The following is a 23,215-nucleotide window of genomic DNA, read 5'->3' as shown; positions in this document are numbered from 1 at the left end:
TGCTTTGGCATCACAAGCGATCAGTGATGTGGGGTAGGAATACTTGCTCCTGAAAGCCTTGTTGTGTAGCCCCACAGCTGAGGTGGTGATGTGAAATGGGCAAGTGCTGGATTCTGATCCCTGCTGGAGATAGACTCCTGGTGGAAAAACAGCAGAACAGGCTGAGCTGCAGGCAAATAAAACCTCATTAGATGAAGTAAGGGGATAAATACAACTTACTGTTTCTTCCACATCTCAGAGTCTCACTGCTCTTAATCCCAGTGATTCTGACTGCGTTTTATTATTACCCGGAGTTCACCAGCAACAGTTTTGACCTGCCTGACCTGCACAGTCACCCAAACAGCCTGGAACCACAGACAGCTGGCCGGTGGCCAGAAGTCCTGCCGAAAGTGAGGTGGAGGTGCAAACAGGCAGTGAGAAAGCACCTGCCTGCACTTGGCAAAAACAAGGTTACATAAATCCGCAGGATCACATTCCCCCCAGACAGGGCATGCTCAGTGCAGCTCTACTGAACAAGGAAATGAAAAGATATCCTATTTTTCTTACTGGACCTGCTTAAGGAATAAACAAGTCTTGTGACTTGGTATACACACTACAGGCAGTGCATGAGGGTGTGTGTATCCGTAATACACATCCTGTAGTGAGCCTATGGCACAGCAATAGCTGAGAGAAGGGTGGCTGGCTCTGGGAGCTTTTGTAGCAATCAAGATTCCCGTGAGAGCTGTGAGCAGTCCAGTCCCCGCTTTTTACAATGCCGGGTGAGATCTCCACCACAGACATCCTTTCTCCAAACTACAGTGTTAGCAGAAATATCTACAATCATAGAGACGCGTAGCAGGAACCCTGTTAAGGCAGCTGGTTTTTGACATACTGTTGCTCAGTTAGGCAGGTCTGCTTAGTGACATGCTGCGAACACGTGGGAGCACAGCACGTGGTGGGGTGGACCCGCGTCTTCTATTCAGATACTCAGCCTGGGGATCATGCTAGAGCGGCAGCATATGGTTACAGCATGCACGCACTGCTTCTCATCTCTTTATACCCTCAGTGTCTGACCACGGTATCACAGTTCTTTGACAGAGATCTGCCCCATGATAACTGATTACGTCGAGAAAGGACTGCTGTGCTAGCTACTCTGTATCACACATCAGTCCAGCAACACAAGACGAGCAGCGAACAGTTTCTTCAATGTGACACTGATGTTCCTTCTCCACTTAAGGAGCTCCGTGAATTAGACGCTTTCTTGACCAGCAAGTTTCATTGAACAGCGAACGCGTTCAGCAACACCACGCACCGCTGCACCAGCCCACAGCCGCGCCTCTCAGCGTCGGGAGGCCCCGCCTGCCACGCGCGCGCAGTTCCCGCTCCCTCTCCCTCCCCGGGGCAGGCCCCACCCGGCATGCTCCGCTTCGCGGCGGGGCGGGAGGGGTACGGCAGCGGGTTGCGCCAGGCTCGGCCATGTCGGCGGACGGCGATGAAGAGCTGGCGGGTTTCGTGGCCCTGCACGGGGCTGCGCTCCGCGCCTCCTGCGTCCCGGCACGCTACTGGGAGAGCCTGTGCCGTAAGCTGCGCGGAGAGGTGAGTGCGGGATGGGGCTGGGGAGAGCGCTCTGGCCGGGGTTAAGCAGGGACGGTACGAGAAATCCCTTTTGCCTCGTGTTTTCAGCGGCTGACCGCCGTTCGATGAGAAAGGAAAGAGAAAACAGGTCGTGAGCGGGACCGCTTTTGTCGGTAGGCACGTTTAGAATTGTTTAGGATGTGGTGCGTGTGTCGCCAGCCTCAGCGGTGAGGAAAGGTACCGTGGATTTGCTGGAGTAGAGGAACCAGGAGCTGAGGCGGGAAAGGCAGGACCCGAAACCGGCTGTGTGGAAAAGTGAGAGCGCTCCGGGGAGTCTGGAGGAGTCAGCCTGCGGGAGGCAGTGAGGGCGAGGTGAGCTCGCTGTCCTGGGGAGGAGTGAGCTGGATGAAGCCTGAGGGTGTGGGGAGAGGAGGGAGCGAGCAAGGGTTGTGAGTTAGGAGATAGGGTGAGAAGCTGCAGGGTGGTGGGTGAGGAAGTGGCTGTAGTTACACAGTTGTACAGATAAACTCATCTCTGATGCTTGGGTGCCTCCTTTTTTTTCCTCATCCCAACTTCACCGTTGGAATGGATGGAAGTTTAAGAAGACGTGATACCATCAGAGTGCTTGCAGCACACTCAGGAGGGTTTAAATGCTTTCTTGGTTGTTTCTAACAGCTGCATGTCTGGTACTGCAAGTGAGAGGAATAGCTGTGTATTGCAGAGAAAATACATCTACGTTAACTCAAGCAAATGCTCTGTCACAGAATCGTAGGGGTTGGATGGGACCTCTGGAGTACATCTAGTCCAAGTCCACGCCCTGCTAACAGAGGTTTCCTACAGTAGATTACACAGGACAGTGTCCATCTGGGTTCTGAGTATCTTCAGAGAAGGAGACTCCACAGCCTCTCTGGGCAGCCTGTTCCAGTGTTCCATCACCATCACTGTAAAGAAGCTTTTCCTCACGTTCAGATGGAACTATTTAGATCTGTTTCTGCCCGTTGCCCCTTGTACTGTTGGCTGGGCACCTTTGAAAAGAGCCTGGCCCCATCCACTGGTCTCCCATTTGATGTTTATAAGTATTGATAAGCCACGAACTTCTTGGTTGAAGTTGAGAGGGAAGAGAATAGAATGAGGAAAACCATAGCCATGATACTTCCACAGGGACTGACATGGAGAAGGCACATACCCTAGTGTGGCATAGTGCACAATGTTTCATTATGCTTGCTGCAGTGGCTGAGTGTGCTCGTTTGTCCAGGGTGCGTGGAGAGAGAAGTGTAATGATTTCAGTGTGCTTAAGAAGATAAACAGGCTGTTAATGGTGCATGTCTCTGCCATTGCAGCTTCTGGATTTTTATCCAGAAGGGCGAAAGGATATGGAGAAGACTGGGATGTGTAGGGAAAATTACAATGAGGAGTGCGGTGGCCTGAGATGAACTCTTTAAGTAAGCAGGCCTACAGTACCTTGCTCAAAGCTTCCGCATGAAGGCAGCAGAGGAGGTGAAGGGAAAGGATGAAAATGCTTTAGAGGCTTTTAATTGAAGAGTAACTGGGGAAAAGAAATCTGTGAAACATGGACCACAGCACGAGTTCTCTTGTTTCCTGTGTGAAGGTGGAAGGAATTTTTCATCTGTCTTAACCTGTTTACAAGATTTTCTAGCGTAGAACTTGGAAAACTTGTATGCATTACATAGATAAAATCTCCTCTTACATCAGTACATCCAGAACCCAGCCCAGGCAGCTGTTTTCCAGCATGAATTTGCTTCAATGTACAGCACCTTACCTGCTGTATACTAGAGCCTGAAAGAGAAGTGGAGGGGTTTCACATACCTTGAGAGCTGCTAGAGCTGTTTTGCTCCTGAGAGCTTTGTGTAATCACAAATTACACTGGATTGCTCATCCCAAATGTGATGTATCTGCTAGGGCAAGAAACCTGCTTTTACTTATTTCCTTATTTTGCATTTAGCAAAACTGGCAGGCTCCTATGTATTGCAGTGAGTATTTTTGTGGCCCTGAGAAATCATTGTTCAAACTTGGACAAATGCAGATCTTTAAGTGGTGTCTTCTACTTAACTATCAGTAGGTGTGCAGCATGATTAGTGTTACCAGGCTTTATTTTGCAGAGCAGGGGAGGGCATGCTGCTGCTCACAGGCTGCCTGTGGCCTTTGCAACAGTTTGCAGCATGCCTGCAAGGAATTTGCTGAAGGTGCCTGTGCTTGCCAGTCTGTGCCATGGAATGTGCCCACTTTGTTTCGCACTGCCTGGTTCTGGGTTTGTTAGGTTGGAATTGTACCTGAATGTGAAGGAACAGAGGATTTGCCCAAATCTGGCTTGCTTACAGCTGCTTCTCTGCAGCTGGCCAGCCTCGCAATGCCAGGACCTCACCACACATTAGGCATAGGGCAGCACGTATCAAGTGTGCTCTGGTGCATCGTGCTTGCGGTTTTAACTTCCTAATGGCTTCTGGTCACTTCACTGCTGCCTTTATGATGATGCTGGGGAAAGCTCACGCTTCTTGCTGCCTGCTAGGGCTGGGCTTAGTGCTTGTGCAGCAGCCAGCTCAGGATGCTGCTTCAGCTGGGAGCCACCTGACAGAAATGAGCAGAGTGCTGCTGGCAGCCACCCAAGTAAGGGCTTTTCCTGTGGCTGGAACTTGCCTCGGTGAAATCGGCTTAAAATGGCTGTGAACTGTACAGGCAGGCAAGGAGGGTCTTAAAGGAAATGTTGATGGCCCCCTATTGTAACAGCAGGAGGTGGCAATACTGCTGTTGAGTAACATTATCCTCTTCCAGCAAAACTGGAAAAGTAGAGATCAGACGGAATCGGTAGCTGTTGAGATGCCTGCTGAACTACGGGTGATGTTAAGTCAGTTACTTATTTCTGTATTTTTAATCTTCAGTGAAGTTGTTTGCAGAGTGATTTTATTTACCCTAAGGAAAACATATATATGAAGTGAGCCAGTGCATTCTCAGCATGGCTCTGCACCCCCTAGCCCAAAGCAAAACACCATCACCAATCCTCAGGAGGCACCTGCAGGTATTGTCTGCTCTGGTCTATGGTACAGTGCTGAAGGTTAAAATCTGCAGCAGGTGCTGTTTCCCTGCTGCCCTCCCTTCTTGCTGCTAGTTCCCCCTGGGCAACTCTGCTTTGTCTAGGTGGCCATGCTTTGCAAATGTAAAGTTGATTTTCTTGCCTTCCAGCTGGGGCTTAGTGGAGATTATTGTCCTGAAGGAACAAATAAAAGCTTGTCTCTACCTCTGGGATTTTCTAGCCAATAAGTTGTCAATGTCTAGAGATAATGACTTGTGATAGTGATGCAGTGGGCTAGGTGCACCCAGGCTTGACACGATGAAGGAGTGCCTCTGGAGGTTAGAGGTTACGCTTCCAGGTCTGTTATGCTCCCTTCTGCTTACTAACAAGGTTAGATGGAGAATTGTATTGTTAGGAAGTCTTACTCCTCTTTAAAAATGATGTGTGAGAGGGCTAATCATTTGTCAGCTCCTGTCTGGTTGACTATGTAACGTGACTGACTTAGCAAAACAACTCCCTGCAAAAGGGTTTGAAATGTCTTCTGAGACTCTGTACTTTTTTCTTCTTGAAATTACATGTTTAATTTGAAATCACGGAAGTAGCATTGGTTTTCTGCAGCAGGTATACAAGTCACCATTAAGCAAGATTTGTGGCAGAAGGGAAACGTGTGGTGGCCTTAATTCAGTTAGATCAAACTGTTGCATCTAGAGTGGCAAAGAATGCAAGTAAACCCTGTTCAGTGGACCAGCTGAGGTAAGTATAGACTTCAGCTTGTAGCAGTGTGAGGAGGCTGCAATCTCATCTGCAGGTGAGCAAACTCATTGTGTAAGGAAGGAGGAGGAAAACAATCTCGCATCTCTTAACTGACTCAGAACTTGACTGGGGGTCTTAATGTACTTCATCGTGGTTCTGGAACTCGGATAACACCTTGGTTTGTTGAGCACTGCATGCCATGATATCAGATTGTAATTTGAAGTGATCCACTTGATTGGTGATTTTGGAGTTAAACAAAAATATTGTTTTCAGCTTCCGTGATTAGTTGAATTAATGGATGATCGTCAACAAATCTGTTGATGCCGAAGAAACCAACACAGCTTCCTGCTGATGTTAAGCAGAGAAACTTCCCAGACAGCTCTATTAGGATGTGAAAGAATGAATGCTAGGCACCACTGTTGTCAGAATGCAGGCCAAAGTTGTCTGTGCCTTCTCAGTGTTGCATTGTGCGTACATGAGTACTGCCTCAACTAACTGCTTGTATTCTGTGCACTTTCAACCTCAGGTGTTCGATGCTGGTGACTACTTTGGGATAATGCAAGTAGAAGAGGTAGATGAGGAAGAGGAAGGTGATGAAGCAATGGAAGATGAATTGAAAAAGAAACCAAATCCTGGAAATGAACCTTGTTTCAAAGTTATAGTAACAAATGAGAATGGGATTCAAGCCTCAAATCCTGATAGGTGAGCAGTGATTTCTGAACTGGTCCTGTGTCCTTGAGTGGTCTTAAACCCTACAGTGGTGAGGGCAGTTTATAATAAAACTTGTTGGGTCTTATTCAAAAATGCTCCTTTGTTTTTGTTTTATATGTTGTTTTTTGTCTATCTTTCTTACCATAAGACACAGCTGCTTGTTTCAGGAAAGATAAATAATCTCCGTGCCATGAAGCATATCTTGTAAAGAGCCTTAGGAGTGCAGGCATTTTACGTTGCTTCTCCTTAAATCATGGAGGAAGATGCTTATAAATCAGTTCTATGAAACAGAGAGAATAGAGAAGAGGTAACTTTAAAATGAAATCTGTAGAAATAAAATACGCAGATTTGCAGATTCAATGTGTTTGCCATTGAAAAAATACCAAAGTAATAATTGTCTACAAACCTCAGGCTCAGGGGATACTGAGCTGCTGTAAGAGATGATACACAGACTGCTGAATTTCCTTCAGTTGGCTGTGATGTAATTCAAGAGTGTCATCATACAATTGCATGCTAGACACGTGTATGTAGTCAAATACGTCTCAAGTTTTGTTGGCTTTCTTTGGAATCAGCTTATCTGTCATGAATATGAAATTAGCATGATGTGCTAAATTGGAAAAGGTTGCGTAAAAATTAATACAAATAAAAAGGTATGCATTGTAACGTTATCAATTTAATATCAAACATAAATATTTATCCGTGAGGTGAAGTCTGAACTCCAGTGGAACTCTAAATGTCGTTCTGATCAGTTGTATAGGTCTTATTTTGCCAGACCTTTCATGTTTTTTTAGATCTTAGCCTTTGTGTATTTACATAAACTTTGTCTTGATGAGTAAAAGCAACATAGAGCGTGGGTATCTACCTTTACGTGCTTGCTTTAACCTAAGTCATTGCCTTTCTAAATCTGAGAACACAAATTGTAAAATTCAAAGCAACTCTTAGAAAGTCTTGGACTGACTTGCAGCGTTGAGATGAGTGGTTGTAGAAGCAGACTACCAACATGCTTGTTTGCTGACTGACTTTTGAACTAATTTCCACCCTAGCATTCTCTAGAATCTTTGTTTAAAATTAAGGTAAGTTTATGCTGTGTGTGGAATATGATACGCAAGAATTGTTCAGGGATACTTGGCATACATGACAGCTGAAATGTTTTTAACTTACTGAAAACTGAGAAAGGGAAATTAATAAGTAGAATTTACTTTGATGTTCTTTGATGTGATTCAGTAAATGGACATGGCCACAGTGTGAAGAATCCTTCTGTTTAAGTAAGTAGGCTTTTGCTGTGAAAATCATGCAGCCAGCACAAAGGTTAAACTTCTCAAGGAGAGATACTCCAGTTGGCTATCATTTTGTTTTAGATTGGTACTTCTTTTAAACAGTGCATTCTATTTCTAGGGAAGAAAAGAAAAACAGCCAAATAAAGAGAAAACAATCAAAAACTTTAAAATTTTTGAACTTGCAGACTGTATAAGACTTCTAGTGATCATGCCTTTCCACCTAGTTCTACAGATGATTGTAGATATTGCTAGACCTCATGGCTAGCAGGATCTCAGAATGCTTTTCCAAAGCAGTACATAGTTTTCCTTTCTCAAGGCCAGGTTGGATGGGGCCCCAGGCGGCCTTATCTGGTGTGTGGTAGTCCTGCCCACATTGGGGGCTGGAACTGGGCAGACTTGAAGGTCCCTTCCAACCCAAACTATTCTATGAATATCAGGTTGATGTGGTGGAGGAAGGAAGAAAGTAACAAACTGAGTGCGCTGTTCTGTTTGTGCCTCATTATCATAGAATGTCTGACTATTACACAACAACTTTCTAGAACAAAAAGAGTGCTGTCTTACTGCTGGGAAATTGTTCCTAGCTTGTAATGGTACATGTGTTCTCAGGGAATTACTTTGCCACTCAAAGAGTATTTAGTCACCAAACTTTCTGCAAGAACACGTAGCTCTTACTCAGAGAAGTATTTGGCCCTTGTCTGGAAATACCTATATGCATTCCTTTGTAATGCTACCAAAATTCTCTTGAAGCATTTTCCTCATCGACCATGCCTGGACATACCGCATTGAACACGCCCGCCAGCAGCTGCTTCACGTGCCTGGCTTACTTCACAGAATGGCAAATCTCATGGGCATCGATTTTCACGGAGAAATCCCAGATGAGGGCAGTGTTGAGCAAGTGTTGCAGGAAATGTGGAAGTACAATCAGACCTACCAGCTTTCTCAAGGGGTGAGTCTCTGAAGTTTGACTGGGCTGCTAAAAACTTCTGGGCAGCCCGGAGTGAAGTCATTCCAGTCTATGGTAGAACAAATATACTTTTTCGACACAAAAATGTTCCTTTGTGGGCAATGAACAATAAACTTCTATTTGGAAGGAGAGCAGATGCCATCTAAGGCTAGAATGCGTGGTGGCTTGCTTCCTCATTTCAGGTAAGAACTCTGAGGGTTGTTTTTTTCTTCTTTTTGCACGCAGAGGAGAAGAGCCTTCTGCAAAGGAAGGGCAGTAGAAAGGGAAGATCTGCTTGTGTGTCAAATTTGTTTTTTTTCTGTTCATATTTACTTATAGTGAAGGAAAGTCTCCCTCATGAATCAAGTGCCTCACATAAATGTGTCTCTCAGCAGCTATGCTCACAGCTTTCCTCATCTGTAGGGGTGTTTCACCTCCTGGGATAAACTTATGCTGTCAGATAACTTAGCTTCCTGGTTTCAGTTCGGCATCTGATTGCCAATACAGTATAAATGTTAGCTCAACCTCAGGTGAGAACCAGCTAGTTTCAAGATGGTGTTCTTCCAGATGTAGCTTATTCCAGATCCTAGTTTTAGGTAATGTGAATAAGACCACACCAAGTTTGGTCGTTCAGCATGGTCCTAGCCTTCAGATGCACTCAAATGCATACATGCTAATTCTGAGGGAATACAGCACATTAAAAATGCTATTGTAGGTGTAGCTTCTATGCTATGGTATTTTGTTTTGAAGATGAAAATTATTTCTCGGGGCCAAGCTCTTTGCAGAATGGAAGAGGCCTGTCTGTTTTACCAGCAGCTCGCTCTGAGTGGTGCAGTCATGACCAACCTGCATCCTTAGCTCAAAGGGTGGAGGTAACTCCCTGGGGATGGCACCTCACCAATGTGTTTATCAGCTTAGCTCACAGTAGTGCCAGGCCTGAAAAAGTCCCTTAGAAAGGGACTCATTGTGATTTATTTATTTTGCCTTTAAATAAAAGGCAGGCTTGAGCAATATGTCTCCATCTTTCTTTGTTATGTTTTGGTTTCCCGTCTTTCTCTCATGAGTGACTCATGAATCATGTGAAATTGTGCTCCCACTTGAAAAATGCTTTTCTGGAAGACAATTAATTCAACCTATAGTTGAACTTGGCTTCAATTTCCCATTCTGACACTGAACTGCTTTGAATGGCGTAAGTCGAGTTCTCCTGTGTCTCCCTTTCTGCATCTATAGAAGTGTGAGGAAACAGCCTTCTGTTGTGTTTACTCCCTGAGATGGCTTCAGGGGAAGTGGATTTGGTAAGCAGTAGCTCTATAATAAGAGGAAGGATGGGACTCTGCAGTTACAAGAACAGGCTTGCCAATTTTCACAGTGTCTTGGATACATGGAGAACATTGCAGGGGGTACTGCCAGAACCTTCTGTCTTGTAGTTCTTTTCTAGAAAGTGATACATGCAGTATTTCTCACTCTCTAATTGTGCAGACTGCGGAGGAGAAAGTTCCTGTCTGGTATATTATGGATGAGTTTGGATCACGCATTCAGCATTCAGATCAGCCTAGCTTTGCAACAGCACCCCTGTTTTACATGCCTCAACAAATTGCTTACACTGTTCTCTGGCCCCTGAGAGACCTGGAAACTGGTGGTAAGTTGAGTCTCCGTGTTTGTTTGTTACTGCTGCTGTGCATTGAGCACTACACAGCACAACAGGTATTTCATAACTAAAATGACTGCGTATCTTTAATGCTATCATAATTCAAAGTTCTCTTTGATATTTTTAGCACCATAATTTGTGAGGTAGAGGCTGAAAACATTGACGGAGAACTTAAAATCTTGTGTCACTGTCGTAGTGGAACTACTGATTCAGGCATCTGAGAGTTTAAGAAATCCTGCTTAAGAAGTCTGTGTGTTTGTAGCTGTTTGTGACTGAGACAGTCAAGTGCTTGAGGTTGGGAATACGAGATTTGGGTTGACTTTGCACTTGTATCCTTGGCTGGATGCCTCGTTCTGCTCCCATCATGTAGAGGGGTAGTAGTGTTCAGCTGCGTGATTAAAGTGTCATAAGTCAGCTGGTTTGGGCCTAATTTTTGCATTGCAAGTAATACCCTTTTTAATGTAGTTCTTTAATTATATCTAATCTTGCATTTTGATTCTGACAGTTGTAGCATTATTAACTGTCCAACCTTCGTTTGTATGATGAGGCATGAGGGGGATTTCAGAGTGTAGAATTAAAGGCTTCCTGAAAGGCTCTCCTTGTTTTACTGCAGATGAAGTGACCCGTGATTATGCTTACGGGGAAACTGATCGCTTGATCAGGAAGTGTGTTTTGTTACCATGGCTACCCAGTGAGGTATTGGATGTCAACTGCTTTACCCCAGAGCCATCGGATGAGCATTACCAGGTAGGGTGTAACAGATGTCATATTTTATCCTTTCAGAGTCGGTGTCTAAGCAGCTAATCAAGAGTTCTGGTTCTGCTTTTTGTCAGGATTAAAGATTGATTCAGAGCATGGGTACTAACTTAAAAAAAAAAAAAAAGCATAATGAAATGAGAAATATCTTGCATGTGATACAATTTACAGAACTAAGCAACAGAAATTGTCTATAATATGTTATTGCAATATTGCCTAATATTTCTTCATGTAAATATAGTGCAAAGTCTTTCATATAAGGCACCTATCTTCCAGTTCAGTGTTTGAGACATTGTCTAACGTGCTTACCCACTGGATCTATTGCCGTAATACTTCTGGTCTGTCTTGAATTACAGAAGGATTCATCTTAGTACACTGGGATAATTATTCTTTTCAGTCTGACTACTTATCATGTGGTTTAGAATTGCTAAATATTGTAGTGGAGACAATGTCCTTAATTTGATACCACTGTTATAAATCTTAGAGTCACAGAGTAGTTTGGGTTGGAAGGGACCTTAAAGCCCATTTAGTTCCAACCCCCTGCCTTGGGCAGTGTTGCCACCCAGCAGATTCAGGGCCCCATCCAAACTGCCCTGTGCCAGTGCCTCACTACTCTCTGAGTAAAGAACTTCCTCCTAATAATCCAACCTAAATCTCCCCTCTTTCAGTTTAAAACTGTTCTCCTTTAATCTATCAATACCAGACCATGTAAAAAGTCAGCCTGTCTCCTGTTTATAAACTCTCTTCAAGTACTTGGAAGGCTGCAGTGATGTCTCCCCAGAGCCTTCTCAGACTTTGTAGGAGAGGTGCTCCAGCTCTCTGAGCATCATGAAGGACGCACGTTTTACCTACGATTATTCACTTCCCTCACATTTTTGCTTGAATAAAAAATAGGAGAAATTTTGTTACTTCTATACATTAACTATAGTATTTATCTTATATGTGGTTCAGGACAATTCCTGTTCATTCAGTGTGGCTCAGGCAAGCCAAAAAGTTGGACCCCCATGCTCTATACCGACAGTCTGCTGCTTTTGATGGAGGATGGTCAGAAAACTCGAAATTCAGCTCATTATTTACTAGGCAAAAATTAAGCTGATTTTGTTGAATAAATGCATTATGACCGAAATAGGCTGTTCTGGAACCAGTGTCATATTGGTTGGGATTTTGCATTGTTGAAGAGAGGTAGGCATACTTCCTATTTATAGATGAGAAACGATGCTAATATAGTTCTGGCCTTACAGTTCTCTTGGCAAATGTGCCTGGATCTCAGATAAGGCAATCTGTTGCTTAGTTCAAGTTGAGGAATTGTGTGTGGCAAATGAGCAAATAGTATACTCCTTTCCTACCTTGTCTTGAAAACAGCTTTTTTTTTCCTCTGGAATATTTATCTGTAGATGATTGAAGATTTAGACTGGTGACAGATCAAAGAAAAACTTCATATGTAGCATGGCCTTAAACTCAAGAAGGGAAATATCTATAAAGAGATGCATGTTGCTGACACTTCTGGTTACCATAGCTTAGCATACACAGAGCTGCGTGCACAAAAAAAATCTGACTGTGTCAGATTTGTTCACACTGTAAGTCTGTGAGCCAGCAGTTTTGCAAGGTAGTGTAAATGTTTGCTGTCTCTACAGCTTTTGCAGCAGGGAGTGCTTTACTACTACGTACAAATAATTTGTTGCTCACGTGGCTGAGTTATTGGTTTTGCAGTAGCTAACAGTGCTACTTTTAAGGTTCTAATTTTCTTTTTAATAGAAGCAAAGACTCATGGAATAGTTTGGGTTGGAAGGGCCCTTTTAAAGATCATCTAGTTTCAAGAAATCTTATAGATTTCCTTCCTGCTTAGAAAAGCAGTTATTACAGTAATGCTGCAGATTAAATCTCACCTGGTTTTTGTTCTGCTACCTCACTGTATTCTTTAGCACAGACCACAAAGTCTGTGACTTAAATGGTACTGTGGGTAGTGATTTGGGCACTGATTGCAGAAAGCAGACTCAGAGGAGACAGTCCCTAATAAAGGCACTTCTGACCAAATGTCTGACTTTAAAGAAGTGATCTCTTGGGAAACTTGAGTAGTTGCAGTTCTGCAGCAAGTCCCTGAATTTGAGAATAGATGTGAACAAATCTTCTGGCACCATTCTGAGAATTGTAGTCATCCAGTCAGGAATTATTTCTATTTCTTGTTCGGCAGCGTATGACACAACATAAGTTTCTCAAAATGTGACTGCAGTTCATTTGAACCAGGCAGTGCAGTGGTCAGACACACAGACTGTCATTTTTGCTGTGGCTACAAACACACCTGTACACCTCTATTTAAACACTTATGCGAAGAAAAGGAATTGCATTAAACTGTCTGTAAGGTTTGATAATTCAATAAAACTTCAATAGATAATGATAATAAAAAAACTTGGATGAACATGTAGTCATTGAGTATTTTACTTATCATTTTTTCTTTTAAAATTCTTTTACAGTCACTTATCCTATAAACATGACTGTGCACTTTAAAAGGTAGTTTGATCCGTGCTGCTGTTCTTATTTGCTGATCATTGTGAAGTCTGACTCAAGGCTGCCTGTTTACTGTGACTATTATTAATTTCTTTATTTTTGTTTGTTTTTTAGGCTATTTTAGCAGAAAACAAGGAGAAACTCCCTGTAGCGATCAACCCATCAGTTTATGATAAAGACAAAGTTTTCAAGTATGTATCTGCAAACAAAATGCTTTCTTACCAAGATTAAGTATGATGCTTGCAGTGTGCTGGAGTTACGTGAGAATATCGAATGCTTCAAGACTTTGTTACAGCATTATAAGGCTGTTTCGCCTTCAGGTCACCGCTTTGAATCCCATTTCCCTCAGCAAAGACTAAAAGTTCATCCAAGACAGTGGATATTTGTCCTGTCCTTGAGATGAATTTAGTGCAATTTGTACTGGGCCTTTTGTCAGATTCGGTGCTGTACTTCCTTGAGCTGTGCAGGTGTTCAAGAAGCCACATTTTGCAGAAAGAAATACTGGAAGGGCTGTATGAGGATATTAACTTCACTAAGTTTTAGCAGTGGGGAAAGAATTAGGACTTCTTTTGATAAGAATGCCAGTGCTGTGAATTAGTTTCTTCTAGTCTTACTCTCCAGGGTAAATAGTACAATGAAAGTAATACATCACACACAGAGCTATGCAGAATGTTTGTGGCAATAAACAAAACATAACAGATACGCTTCAGATGTTGGGGATTTTTGAAAAGAGTGTTTCCCCCTATGAATGGGATGTTTCAAAAGTTCATTATTCCAGAGAATTCTCTCTTGGGATTGTATCTTCTAATTGGTTGGTTGCAGAAGAGGAAAGAAGAGTTAATTGATGAGAGCAGGTCTGGAGAGGAGGAAGAGTATTTGTGACACCTCAAGAAAAAAGAAAAAATAGCAGTTGCTTAATCGGTTGAAATTTTCACTTACTGTGCTAACTGCTTTTTTACATCAGTCTGACTTTGAGTCTTCATGCTGAACTCTGAAACTGTGCAGATTTCATATGGATTTGTTCCTTGTTACTGACAGGTTGATGATTAGGGCTCTTCCGCCAATGAAGGTACTTACAAGGTATCTCTCCCTCTAGGGCTCTTTCATGTATGATAGTGAATTCATGTTAGTGCTCTCCCGTCAGGGACTGTCACTGTTCTCAGTTGCAAGTTTTGTTAAAGTTGCTGGAGCAAAACTGTCTGAGATATTTTGTTTCAAAGCCCTTCATTTTTAATCTGTTCCACAATATTTCTTTTTTTTTCTGCGGGTTGAAAGTGTAACATTTGTAGGGAGCCAACATTTAAAAAACAAAACACTATTTTCTATTCAAGCAACAGCTGATCATTTTCAGAAATCAGTTTGACGTTTTTCTTCGTATCGCTTTTTCTTCTAGGGTGTTCACAGACATCCAGCAAGTCCTCAACAGCCTGACACATCCCCGTTTCGTATTCACAGACAAGGAGGCAGAAGCTGACATCCTCTACAACTTCTCACACTTCAAAGATTATAGGTTGCAAATCTTTCCCTGATAAGACAAATTCTTTTCTTTTTTTTCCTCTGTAAGCGATCCAAAAGGCCTTTCCCCTCCTCAGTTTAACAACTCCTTTGTTTTGCAGGAAGCTGAGCGAGGAAAGACCTGAAGTAATGCTGAATCAGTTCCCGTGTGAGAACCTCCTGACTGTCAAAGACTGCCTGGCATCCATATCTAGACGAGCTGGGGGGCCAGATGGGCCAAGATGGTTGCCACGTACTTTTAACCTCCAAACAGAGCTGCCCCAGTTCATCTGTTACTTTCAGCAGCGTGAGAGAAGGTGGTTATTATTTCTCCTTCCTTACATCTTGTGCTTTTGATTCCCACTTTACTCAAAAATGAGTGTCTTGCATTCGGAGATTTGCAACTGGTTTGTCTGATGTTTAAATTCCTCTTAATTATCAAGGATGAGCACAAATGCAATGTGTATATAAGGGAAAGGGAAGCAGGGGATAGTAAGTTTCACAGAAATAAAATCATCTAAAGTTAACACTGCTAAGTTCAGCTCAGTTTGAGCCGTTTATCATGAAGCCCAAGCAGTTTCTCAGATTGCTCTTTATTAACCAAGGAAAGAAGGGCATAGTGTCACCCTGTCCTTACTCAGAAAAATGCATTGAATGAAGACCAGCATGTTACTTGTTTTCCTTGAGGATGTTTCGAGGAATATTGCCCCCTTTAGGTGACTGGGCACTGGGAAGCGAGATGAGAATGGTATACTCCTGTTTTCTTGCAGTGTGAATTGCTGAATGTGGTCTAATTTCTTCCCCAAGGAGGCAGTCGCAGTGTAATGTATTATGAACTATTTGAAGGTGTTAAGAGAATCACCTTAGAAACTATGGTGATTCCCTGCTAGCACAGCCTCAGACTCTTGGCAGAACAATGTCTGTACCGTGACCTCTGTGTGTTTGTGGTGTTACTGTTCATGTGTTGTTCTTCTTTTTTAAAGAAGTAAGATGCACAGAAGGAAATCATCAGTGAGAATATGCTAATCCCTAATGGAAAAAAGTGAAAGCTACCATTGCCTTTTCTCCCTTTTATACCATTGCTTAAAGCTATCAGTCAGAAGTCCTTAGTTCTTGCACTGTAGTGCCCAGCTTTATAAAGTGATTAAGACAGAGGAGTACGTAGATCAGTTCAAGTGAATGTTCAGACAGATGAATGAAGCTTATAGGCTTTGGCTTTCTATCTCTCACAGAGGAGAAGACAATCACTGGATATGCAAACCGTGGAACCTGGCCAGAAGCCTGGACACTCACATCACCAACAACCTTAACAATATCATCAGGCATAGGGAAAGCAGCCCAAAGGTTAGAGATCATGGCTTTGAGTGAGATTTTAAATGGATTTCTGAAAAAACTCTGTTGCAGAAAGTGGCTAGAAGAAAGGAAACTTATTTTCTTAAAAATCTGTACGTGGACCCATCAGCATTCAGCTTCAGTGAATTCTGAGTGAATTATTCAAATCAGCACCATTTGTTGCAGTGATGAAAGACCCAAAGAGGCTGATGTTTTCTTATTTAAAAAAATTTTGCCCTGACAGTAATTAATGGTTCAGTGCGTTTCTGCTTTAAGGCTAATTCTCAGATAAGATGATCACACCTTAGGTATAGTTAGCATTGGTCATGAATTTTTGTACACTCTTGCTTCTTTCCCCTGTTGATCATTATTGTTGATCCACAGCTCAGCAGCACAAAACACTGCCAACAACAGAGGAGTGATGGAGCTCTTTTTTTTCTGTAGTATGCATTCATAATGTCAGACTGTCACACTTTATTTCTGCTGATATGTGGACTGCATGTATTTTTCTGGAATACAGAAGAGCACAAATTGCTTCAGACTTATATTTCACGAGGTTAATGCCACTAAAATTGTAAATAAAAAGGCTTGTATACATTCTGGCTGCCCAGCTTTCCCAGGCAGGCTTCAAAAACTTTTATAAAACGCCCACTGACACATCATCGGTTATTTATGCATGCTTCTTAAGTAAAACCAAAACATACACAAGGATGTCTTAAATCCTCAGTATCTACTGACACTTTGCATTTCAGTCAGATAATATTTGCTATGGTTTTTTGTTTGTTTGTATTAGGTAGTGTGCAAATATATTGAGAATCCGGTCTTATTTCACCGAGAAGATGTGGGGATGGTTAAATTTGACATCCGTTACGTTGTGTTGCTGCGCTCCGTAAAACCACTCAAGCTGTACGTCTATGATGTATTTTGGCTACGCTTTTCAAATCGGTAATTACCTTTGTTCTCCTTGTTTGACTGATGGGACTTAGCTTCTAAGGGATCACGTTTGGTTCTAAGGAATTGTTTTATTCCTTAGGGCGTTTTCCCTTGATGACTTGGATGACTACGAGAAGCATTTCACTGTCATGAATTATGCTCCTGGTGTAACATTAAAGCAGGTAAGCAAACAGTCCAAAAAATTCCCCTATCTTTGTGTTGTTGTTAAAGAATCTTCCAGCGCCGCCTTTTGTGGCACTTGTGTTTCCCCAATACCCTGTTTCATACCTAGCAAGCAGTTGCTGTGGGAAGTATCCTAACCAAGTTTTTTTCCTAGACGTTTTGCTGTCTGGACCCCAATAATTTGTGATAGATACTACAAACCTACATCCTGAATAAAACCCATGTTAATTGAAATCAATAAGAAAAATTATTAAAATGGCAGCTAATCGTTTTCAAAGACTGCAGTATAATCCTTTATATATAAACACTAGAACATGGAAGGGCTTCAGGAACTGTCAGACTTCCTACTTCTCTGCCTGCATTTCTGTGGATGCCGAAAAAAATGTTTGGTATTCCAATGTCATCTGATTGCTCAGTCATTCCCAAAGCAATGTATGTTGCTTCTAAACTGTTTTAGGTACACTGTGAAGAATTTGTTCCTCAATTTGAAAAACAATATCCTGAACATCTGTGGACAACAGTACAAGTAAGTCAGCAATTTGTCTTTAATTTCATAAGCATCTATGAATCCAACTCAATAAACTGTCTTTTTGAAAAGTTGCTTTTTTCCTCAGGAAACATACTTCATGTCCATCAGCTTCATAAAGGACAGCAAATGTTAACCTTTACATTATAATAATTTATTTACTTGGACTAACTCAACCTCAAACACTGTTTTTAGCATTTGAGAATTTTATTTCATGGCTACATTGAGAGTTCCTTACATTTGGACTTGGTAATAAAGCCAGTCTTAAATAATGTCAGGATCCTGGGAACAGGATCACTTTTCCTGAGAGTTCTACCTGAGAAAGGATGCCATTTATAAAAGCCTGTGGTTATGAAAATTCAGTATTCCATGCGAAACAGCAGAAAAGTCCACAGTATCAAGTGTTAATCATAACAGGTGCTGCTGTTATGACTCTGGAAAAGTTGTTTTCAAAGCTTTCAGTACTATTCTGTTTCAATAGGGTATTAACTCTGAATCTAGGGAGTTGAACCACTGAAATATTCAGGCTCTGGCTTCCTTTGTTCTGAAGGACTTCACAACACAAGAGGCTGCCAAAACAAGTAGAAAACTGATCTTCCCAAATCAGGTTTTGACCTAGCTATATTAAGCAGAGCTGTAGGTCTAAAGATCTTCCTGAAAGCTTTCATGTTAGCTCGCTTTGCAGGACACTGGAGCTCATTTGCAAGATGAGGATGTGCCCAGCTGTGCCAAAGTGACCGACAGAAATAAGCCTTACCTCAAGGGTGCTGTGCTCAAGGGGCTGCGTTACCAGGCTGGATAGTGCAGAGGCTGTATTTACATACTGTGGCAAATTATTTAAAAAGTTAAGCTGATCTCTTCTCTTAGAAATACTGAGTTGGTGGAGGAGGGATTTTTAAATGAGCACATTATCCCATTTGTTGAATTAAATCTTGACTTGGATGCTGCGATGTCGGATTTTCAGCTGCTGCTCCAGTTTCTCTGCATTAGCGAGCTGATCTTAGCCCTGTGCCTGCCTTTGCACAAGAAAACTGATGATTCCCTAACACTAAGGCATACTTAAGCATATTTTATATGCAAGGAAAAGGCTCCCAGTAGTGTATTTCTGAAAAATATGCAAGAAGGCAGATAAGGACATTGTCATTCTTACTCATAAGTAGTGCTTGAAAGAAAAAGCTGAATGTGAAAAGATGATTCAGAAGTACACACGTAACTGAAGTGTTGCATTCTTCCATATTTATAACAAGTCAAAAGATGCAGAAGAAATTGTGACTGAGTACTGATTAATGTGTATGCTTTCAAAAGTGAATAAATTACCCAGCTGTGGGTTGATTTGCATAAACTAATTCATATCCATTTTAGCTAGAACCTCACATCCAAGTAAAGACATTCAGAACATGACAGGTTTGCAGCATTAGGATTGAAATAGTCTGAAAGAGACTGCAGAGACTGATAAACAGACCAAAAGAAGCCAAGCACAGGCTACACAAAGTAGTGATGTGTGCTACGTGCAGAGTGTTACTCTCTCTGCATTTGCAGATGCTGCAGATTTACAGCAGTATATATAAATTATACCTGTATGTCCTATTGGCTCCACATTGGGAAAAACAAATCAATTGCTTATGGAAACACCAGTGTGGCAGACACAAACATATATAAACTTCCAACACCATTTATAGATGTCGGTGTAGGTAGGTAGAAAACGTTTCTTGGTAGAACAAAGCTAAGTTAGGTTTAACAGGCAGGGAAGGAAAAAACTTCACTGTTGCACTGCAGGTGTGCACAGAGTTTCCCTGGGTTTTGTCTTTCTCCTCCTCTGTGTAGAAGTGTAGTATTATACCTGATGCTTGAGAAGAAAGTTGATTCTAATAATAAGTGTGCCATCATTAGGATTTCTCTTGTACTTATTTGCTCCCAGGAGAAGTCCACAGATATCTGCTAAGTGCTTGGCCCTTTCACTGTGTTGGTCTTTGTCTCAGTGTACATTTTGAAGCCAATACTGTGCAGATTTTTCTGTTGGCTAGTGTAATTTATATAAACTCTTCAAAATATGAATGCGTTAAGTGATTAAAAGGTGGGTTTTTTAACTTGCTCCTGTGGTAGGAACTTTGCTTCTTGTTCTGAGACATTTTTCTTCTCTTACTAGGCAAACATTTTTAAGGCATTTGCTGAGTTGTTCCAAGTTGCTTCAGCTAAACCCGCGCCTCTTGGCATCTGTGATTATCCATCATCAAGAGCAATATATGCCATTGACTTGATGCTTAAATGGGACACCAGCAGAGATGGTGAGAGAAGTTCATTTCTTTGCATGTTGAATTCTTATTTGTGAACTTTTTCAGGGATTTATTTCCTTTGCTCAGATTCTTACGGATTTTCAAGCAGTGTAAGCTGTACACTCTGTTCCTCCCACTGACATCAAAGGGTATCTGAAGTTGAGGTCCGTGGAGCTAGAAGCTGCTGTACTGGTTAACTGTGATGGTAGAGGGAGCTGCTAACTCTGCTTGGCTGAGTCCATGCCTCCCTTGTACTCCTGCTATGGCTTTGTTTTAGTTTGCTTAAACGCAGCTGTACAGGGGCAAGTTTTCTTTCCAGTTTACAGTGGGAGAATCCCTTCCTATGTACTAAAGCCTTAAAGAGACATCATCCTGTGACTTGGCCCAGTGTCTTCAACTTGCAGTGTTATTTTAGTTAAGCAGACAAGGGACCATGTTTACCATTTCAGTGCTGTTGATATCCTTGGGACTGTCACTCAGTTGTGTCTGCAAGAATGTGTATACGGAGATGCTTAAATGTCACAGCATGGCTGACAACCACTTGGAGCCTTTCTTCCATCTATTTGTGGATGACTGGTAGGAAAAAAATGCCAAATAAGACAAACTTTTTCTTATCTCGCCAGAAAGCTCAAAAATGCTTGCAAGTGTGCCCTGTGTACACCTACTTCTTACATAGAGAAGAGCTGCAGAGGCACCACACAGAAATGAACTTCCAGGGGACTAGAAAAGAATTCTCAGTTCCCAGGATGCAGCAAAATTTCTTGCTTTTGCCTGGCTTTGCTAAAGGAGTGATTAGGAGTGAAACAGAAAGCCCTGCCAGGTTGGGTCAGAAAAGATGACTTCTAGCCTTTTCTAGCTTAATGATGGGAAATGTTTCAGGGTCACCGTATAGCTTGCATTAAAAGGCAGTGCTTGTGTTCCTTTCGACAGGAAAAAGAATCATGCAGCCTCAGATCCTGGAGGTGAACTTCAATCCTGACTGTGATAGAGCCTGCAAATACCACCCTACCTTTTTTAATGATGTCTTCAGCACCTTATTTCTGGATGAAGCGGACAACTGCCACGTGACGTGCATCATCTAGCCACAGGAGGCTTGATTCTTTCCTTCACAGATCTGCTTAATAGCAATATTTACATTTCAGTTCTATGAGCTGCTGATGCAATTATTTTCCTGTATTAGTAACCCAGGAAAAAAAATCAGAAGAATGCACATATACCTTATACTGTACTGATAATTGTTTTGTCTGCATTTTCCTTGTGTTGCTTCGTGCTGTAAATCACCGATTTGTATTGACCAAATGTCTTGTTTACTGAATATGGGAATCCCCAAAATAGGACAGAACTGGAACACCTGAGTTGTCTCCTAGGTAGACTAAGCTCTTGCTTTCTTGCTGGGAAACGTGGTGTAGTTCCCTTTGTGAACATTAAAATTACAGTTTACTGAATCATCTTGGAGTTTGTATATCATTTTCTTAGCCACTCTTCTGTTGTACAAAGATCTAAAATGTTTATGTCAGTAGGCAGAGGTAAAACAGGTTATTAAAGTTGCATTTGGCAAGTTTATTGAAAATGAAGTATATGAAGCTTGAATGAGGAAGATGAGGGAAAGATCAGTAAAAGCTCCTGGTAGTTTTCCAAAAGCTGTTCAGCATCTGCTGAAATGTGTGCATGAAGTTATTGGTCTGTGTTAATTCTGAGTTCTTGGTGCATACAAATGCTATAAAGTGGGAGTGAAAGGAATTTGAACCGTTAGCATCTCATTTCTGACCCACTGAAGAAAGATGAAGTATTCTCAAGGACTGGAACTAATTTACTTCAAGTAGTTTGACTAAGGACAGAAGGATGATGTTACATTTTTCTCCCATGAAAATGTGAAGTAAACTACTGGGGATATGAGATTGGAATATCTGACAGCTCTTCACATTTCTTGATTTGTATGCAGTACTGTTAGGATCCTTGTTATGGCTGGCTGTCATCCTTAGCTTGGCCCTTAAAGAGGGAAACTGATTTCTGAGGAGGTGTCAGGCAGAAATTGGGAGGGATGTAATGTCCAGAGCAGCAACAAAAGGCAGAAGCCTAAAAAATGAAAGGGTCTGGGGAAACTGCTAGAAGCCTGAACAGTCTTTGGACTGTAAAGTTAAGGGCGTAAGACAGACCTGTTTGGGAATGAGGTGTTAATTTCAAATTAATCGTTCCTGATCTCCCCTCAGCTCAGCAAGTAACGGGCTGAAATTAAGCAATTTTAGGCTGTATTATGTTGTTTTGTACGTGTGGACAACTTTAATATTAAAGTTGTTCTCTCTACCATGAAGCATATGCAGTGCACGTAGTTGTTTTTTTTTTACCTAGCTGCAGTTATCAGAATCTGCTTGAGAGCAAAGTTATCAAGTTGTATAAAATGATCTCAACCTTGCTTCAAGCTTTACAAATAAGCCATGTGCTGTCCCTTATGATAAGGAAGGGAAAGATTGTTTAGGCTATTTTGGGGTGCTCTTCTTCAAAAGCCTGCTTTGTTTAGTCAGCTAAAACGCCAAGTAGAGGAATAAACTGTGAAAGTTTGAGTGGCAGTGAATATTGCAACAGGTGTGTGAGACTGGGTCTGAGAGATGCTCAGCAGGTGCCCTGTGACTCATAGGAAAACAAAAGGCACTTTCTGCCTTGGAAATACTTGAAAGCAAGTAACAGAGACTGGATTTAGAGCAGAGGGGGAAGTTTCCTTCGTCACAAAGGGGATAGCAGCACCACGTTTAGTAAACCAGAAGAATGACCCAACAAAAGTAGCAAGATTTGTGTGGTAAGACCACAAGCTGTGGGCCAAAATACGCTGTTATGCTTTTAGACAAAGGCTTTTGTTTCTTTTACCTTCCTTCTTTAAGGAAGCAGCTGGGTGAATTAAGCATCACAGATCTTACTGTGTCAGCTATCATAATCCCAGAGAGGAAAAATCAGTTTCCATTTCTAAGCAGCTAAAGTGAGAAGGTGCAGATAGGAGATAACTTGAGTGCCTGTGTGTGCAGTCTGCCCATGGCCTGGCTCCTTGCTCCACCGACAGGGCTGAATGGTGAACACAGCACACGTGGGTGCTCTTTGGCCAATGTTGCTGGGGCTGCCAGAGGTATGTACAGACAGCTGCTGAATATTTGGATGCTCTTGGCTTATAAATACTCTGAATTTGCTGTTTTGCCTTGCTCATTGTAATGTTGAAAAGAGAGGAAGGGGCCCCCTTTAGGCTATAGCATCCTGTTGCTTCTCGCGTTTTTTTCTTTTTGTTCAAAACCTTTTAGTAACAACAAAAACAG

The 23,215-nt window shown here is 42.1% G+C and overlaps 1 protein-coding gene across 1 annotated transcript; it reads left to right on the top strand.

Annotated features, from left to right (window-relative positions):
- The first annotated feature begins 1,380 nt into the window (after nucleotides 1-1,380).
- On the top strand, nucleotides 1,381-21,362 carry TTLL12 (tubulin tyrosine ligase like 12). The gene is made up of 14 exons (XM_003203006.4): nucleotides 1,381-1,575; nucleotides 5,862-6,037; nucleotides 8,071-8,269; nucleotides 9,746-9,905; nucleotides 10,528-10,661; nucleotides 13,290-13,366; nucleotides 14,569-14,685; nucleotides 14,792-14,986; nucleotides 15,902-16,013; nucleotides 16,795-16,946; nucleotides 17,035-17,116; nucleotides 17,575-17,643; nucleotides 19,790-19,928; nucleotides 20,847-21,362. Exons 1-14 carry the CDS (start codon nucleotides 1,456-1,458, stop codon nucleotides 20,996-20,998), a joined length of 1,884 nt encoding a protein of 627 aa, XP_003203054.1. The 5' UTR covers nucleotides 1,381-1,455; the 3' UTR covers nucleotides 20,999-21,362.
- The last annotated feature ends 1,853 nt before the right edge of the window (nucleotides 21,363-23,215 follow it).

Source organism: Meleagris gallopavo, chromosome 1, assembly GCF_000146605.3.
Source record: "Meleagris gallopavo isolate NT-WF06-2002-E0010 breed Aviagen turkey brand Nicholas breeding stock chromosome 1, Turkey_5.1, whole genome shotgun sequence".
In the NCBI taxonomy this organism is placed as follows: domain Eukaryota; kingdom Metazoa; phylum Chordata; class Aves; order Galliformes; family Phasianidae; genus Meleagris; species Meleagris gallopavo.
The sequence above is the reverse complement of the archived record's forward strand: the minus strand, read 5'-3'. Positions and strand labels throughout refer to the sequence as shown.

Excerpts from the sequence above, each read along its gene's own strand:
- TTLL12 (XM_003203006.4), top strand. The coding sequence starts at position 1,456 with ATGTCGGCGGACGGCGATGAAGAGCTGGCGGGTTTCGTGGCCCTGCAC. Across the intron at positions 9,906-10,527 it reads GAGAGACCTGGAAACTGGTG|ATGAAGTGACCCGTGATTAT; the intron begins GTAAGTTGAGTC and ends GTTTTACTGCAG. Across the intron at positions 17,117-17,574 it reads CTGGTGTAACATTAAAGCAG|GTACACTGTGAAGAATTTGT; the intron begins GTAAGCAAACAG and ends AAACTGTTTTAG.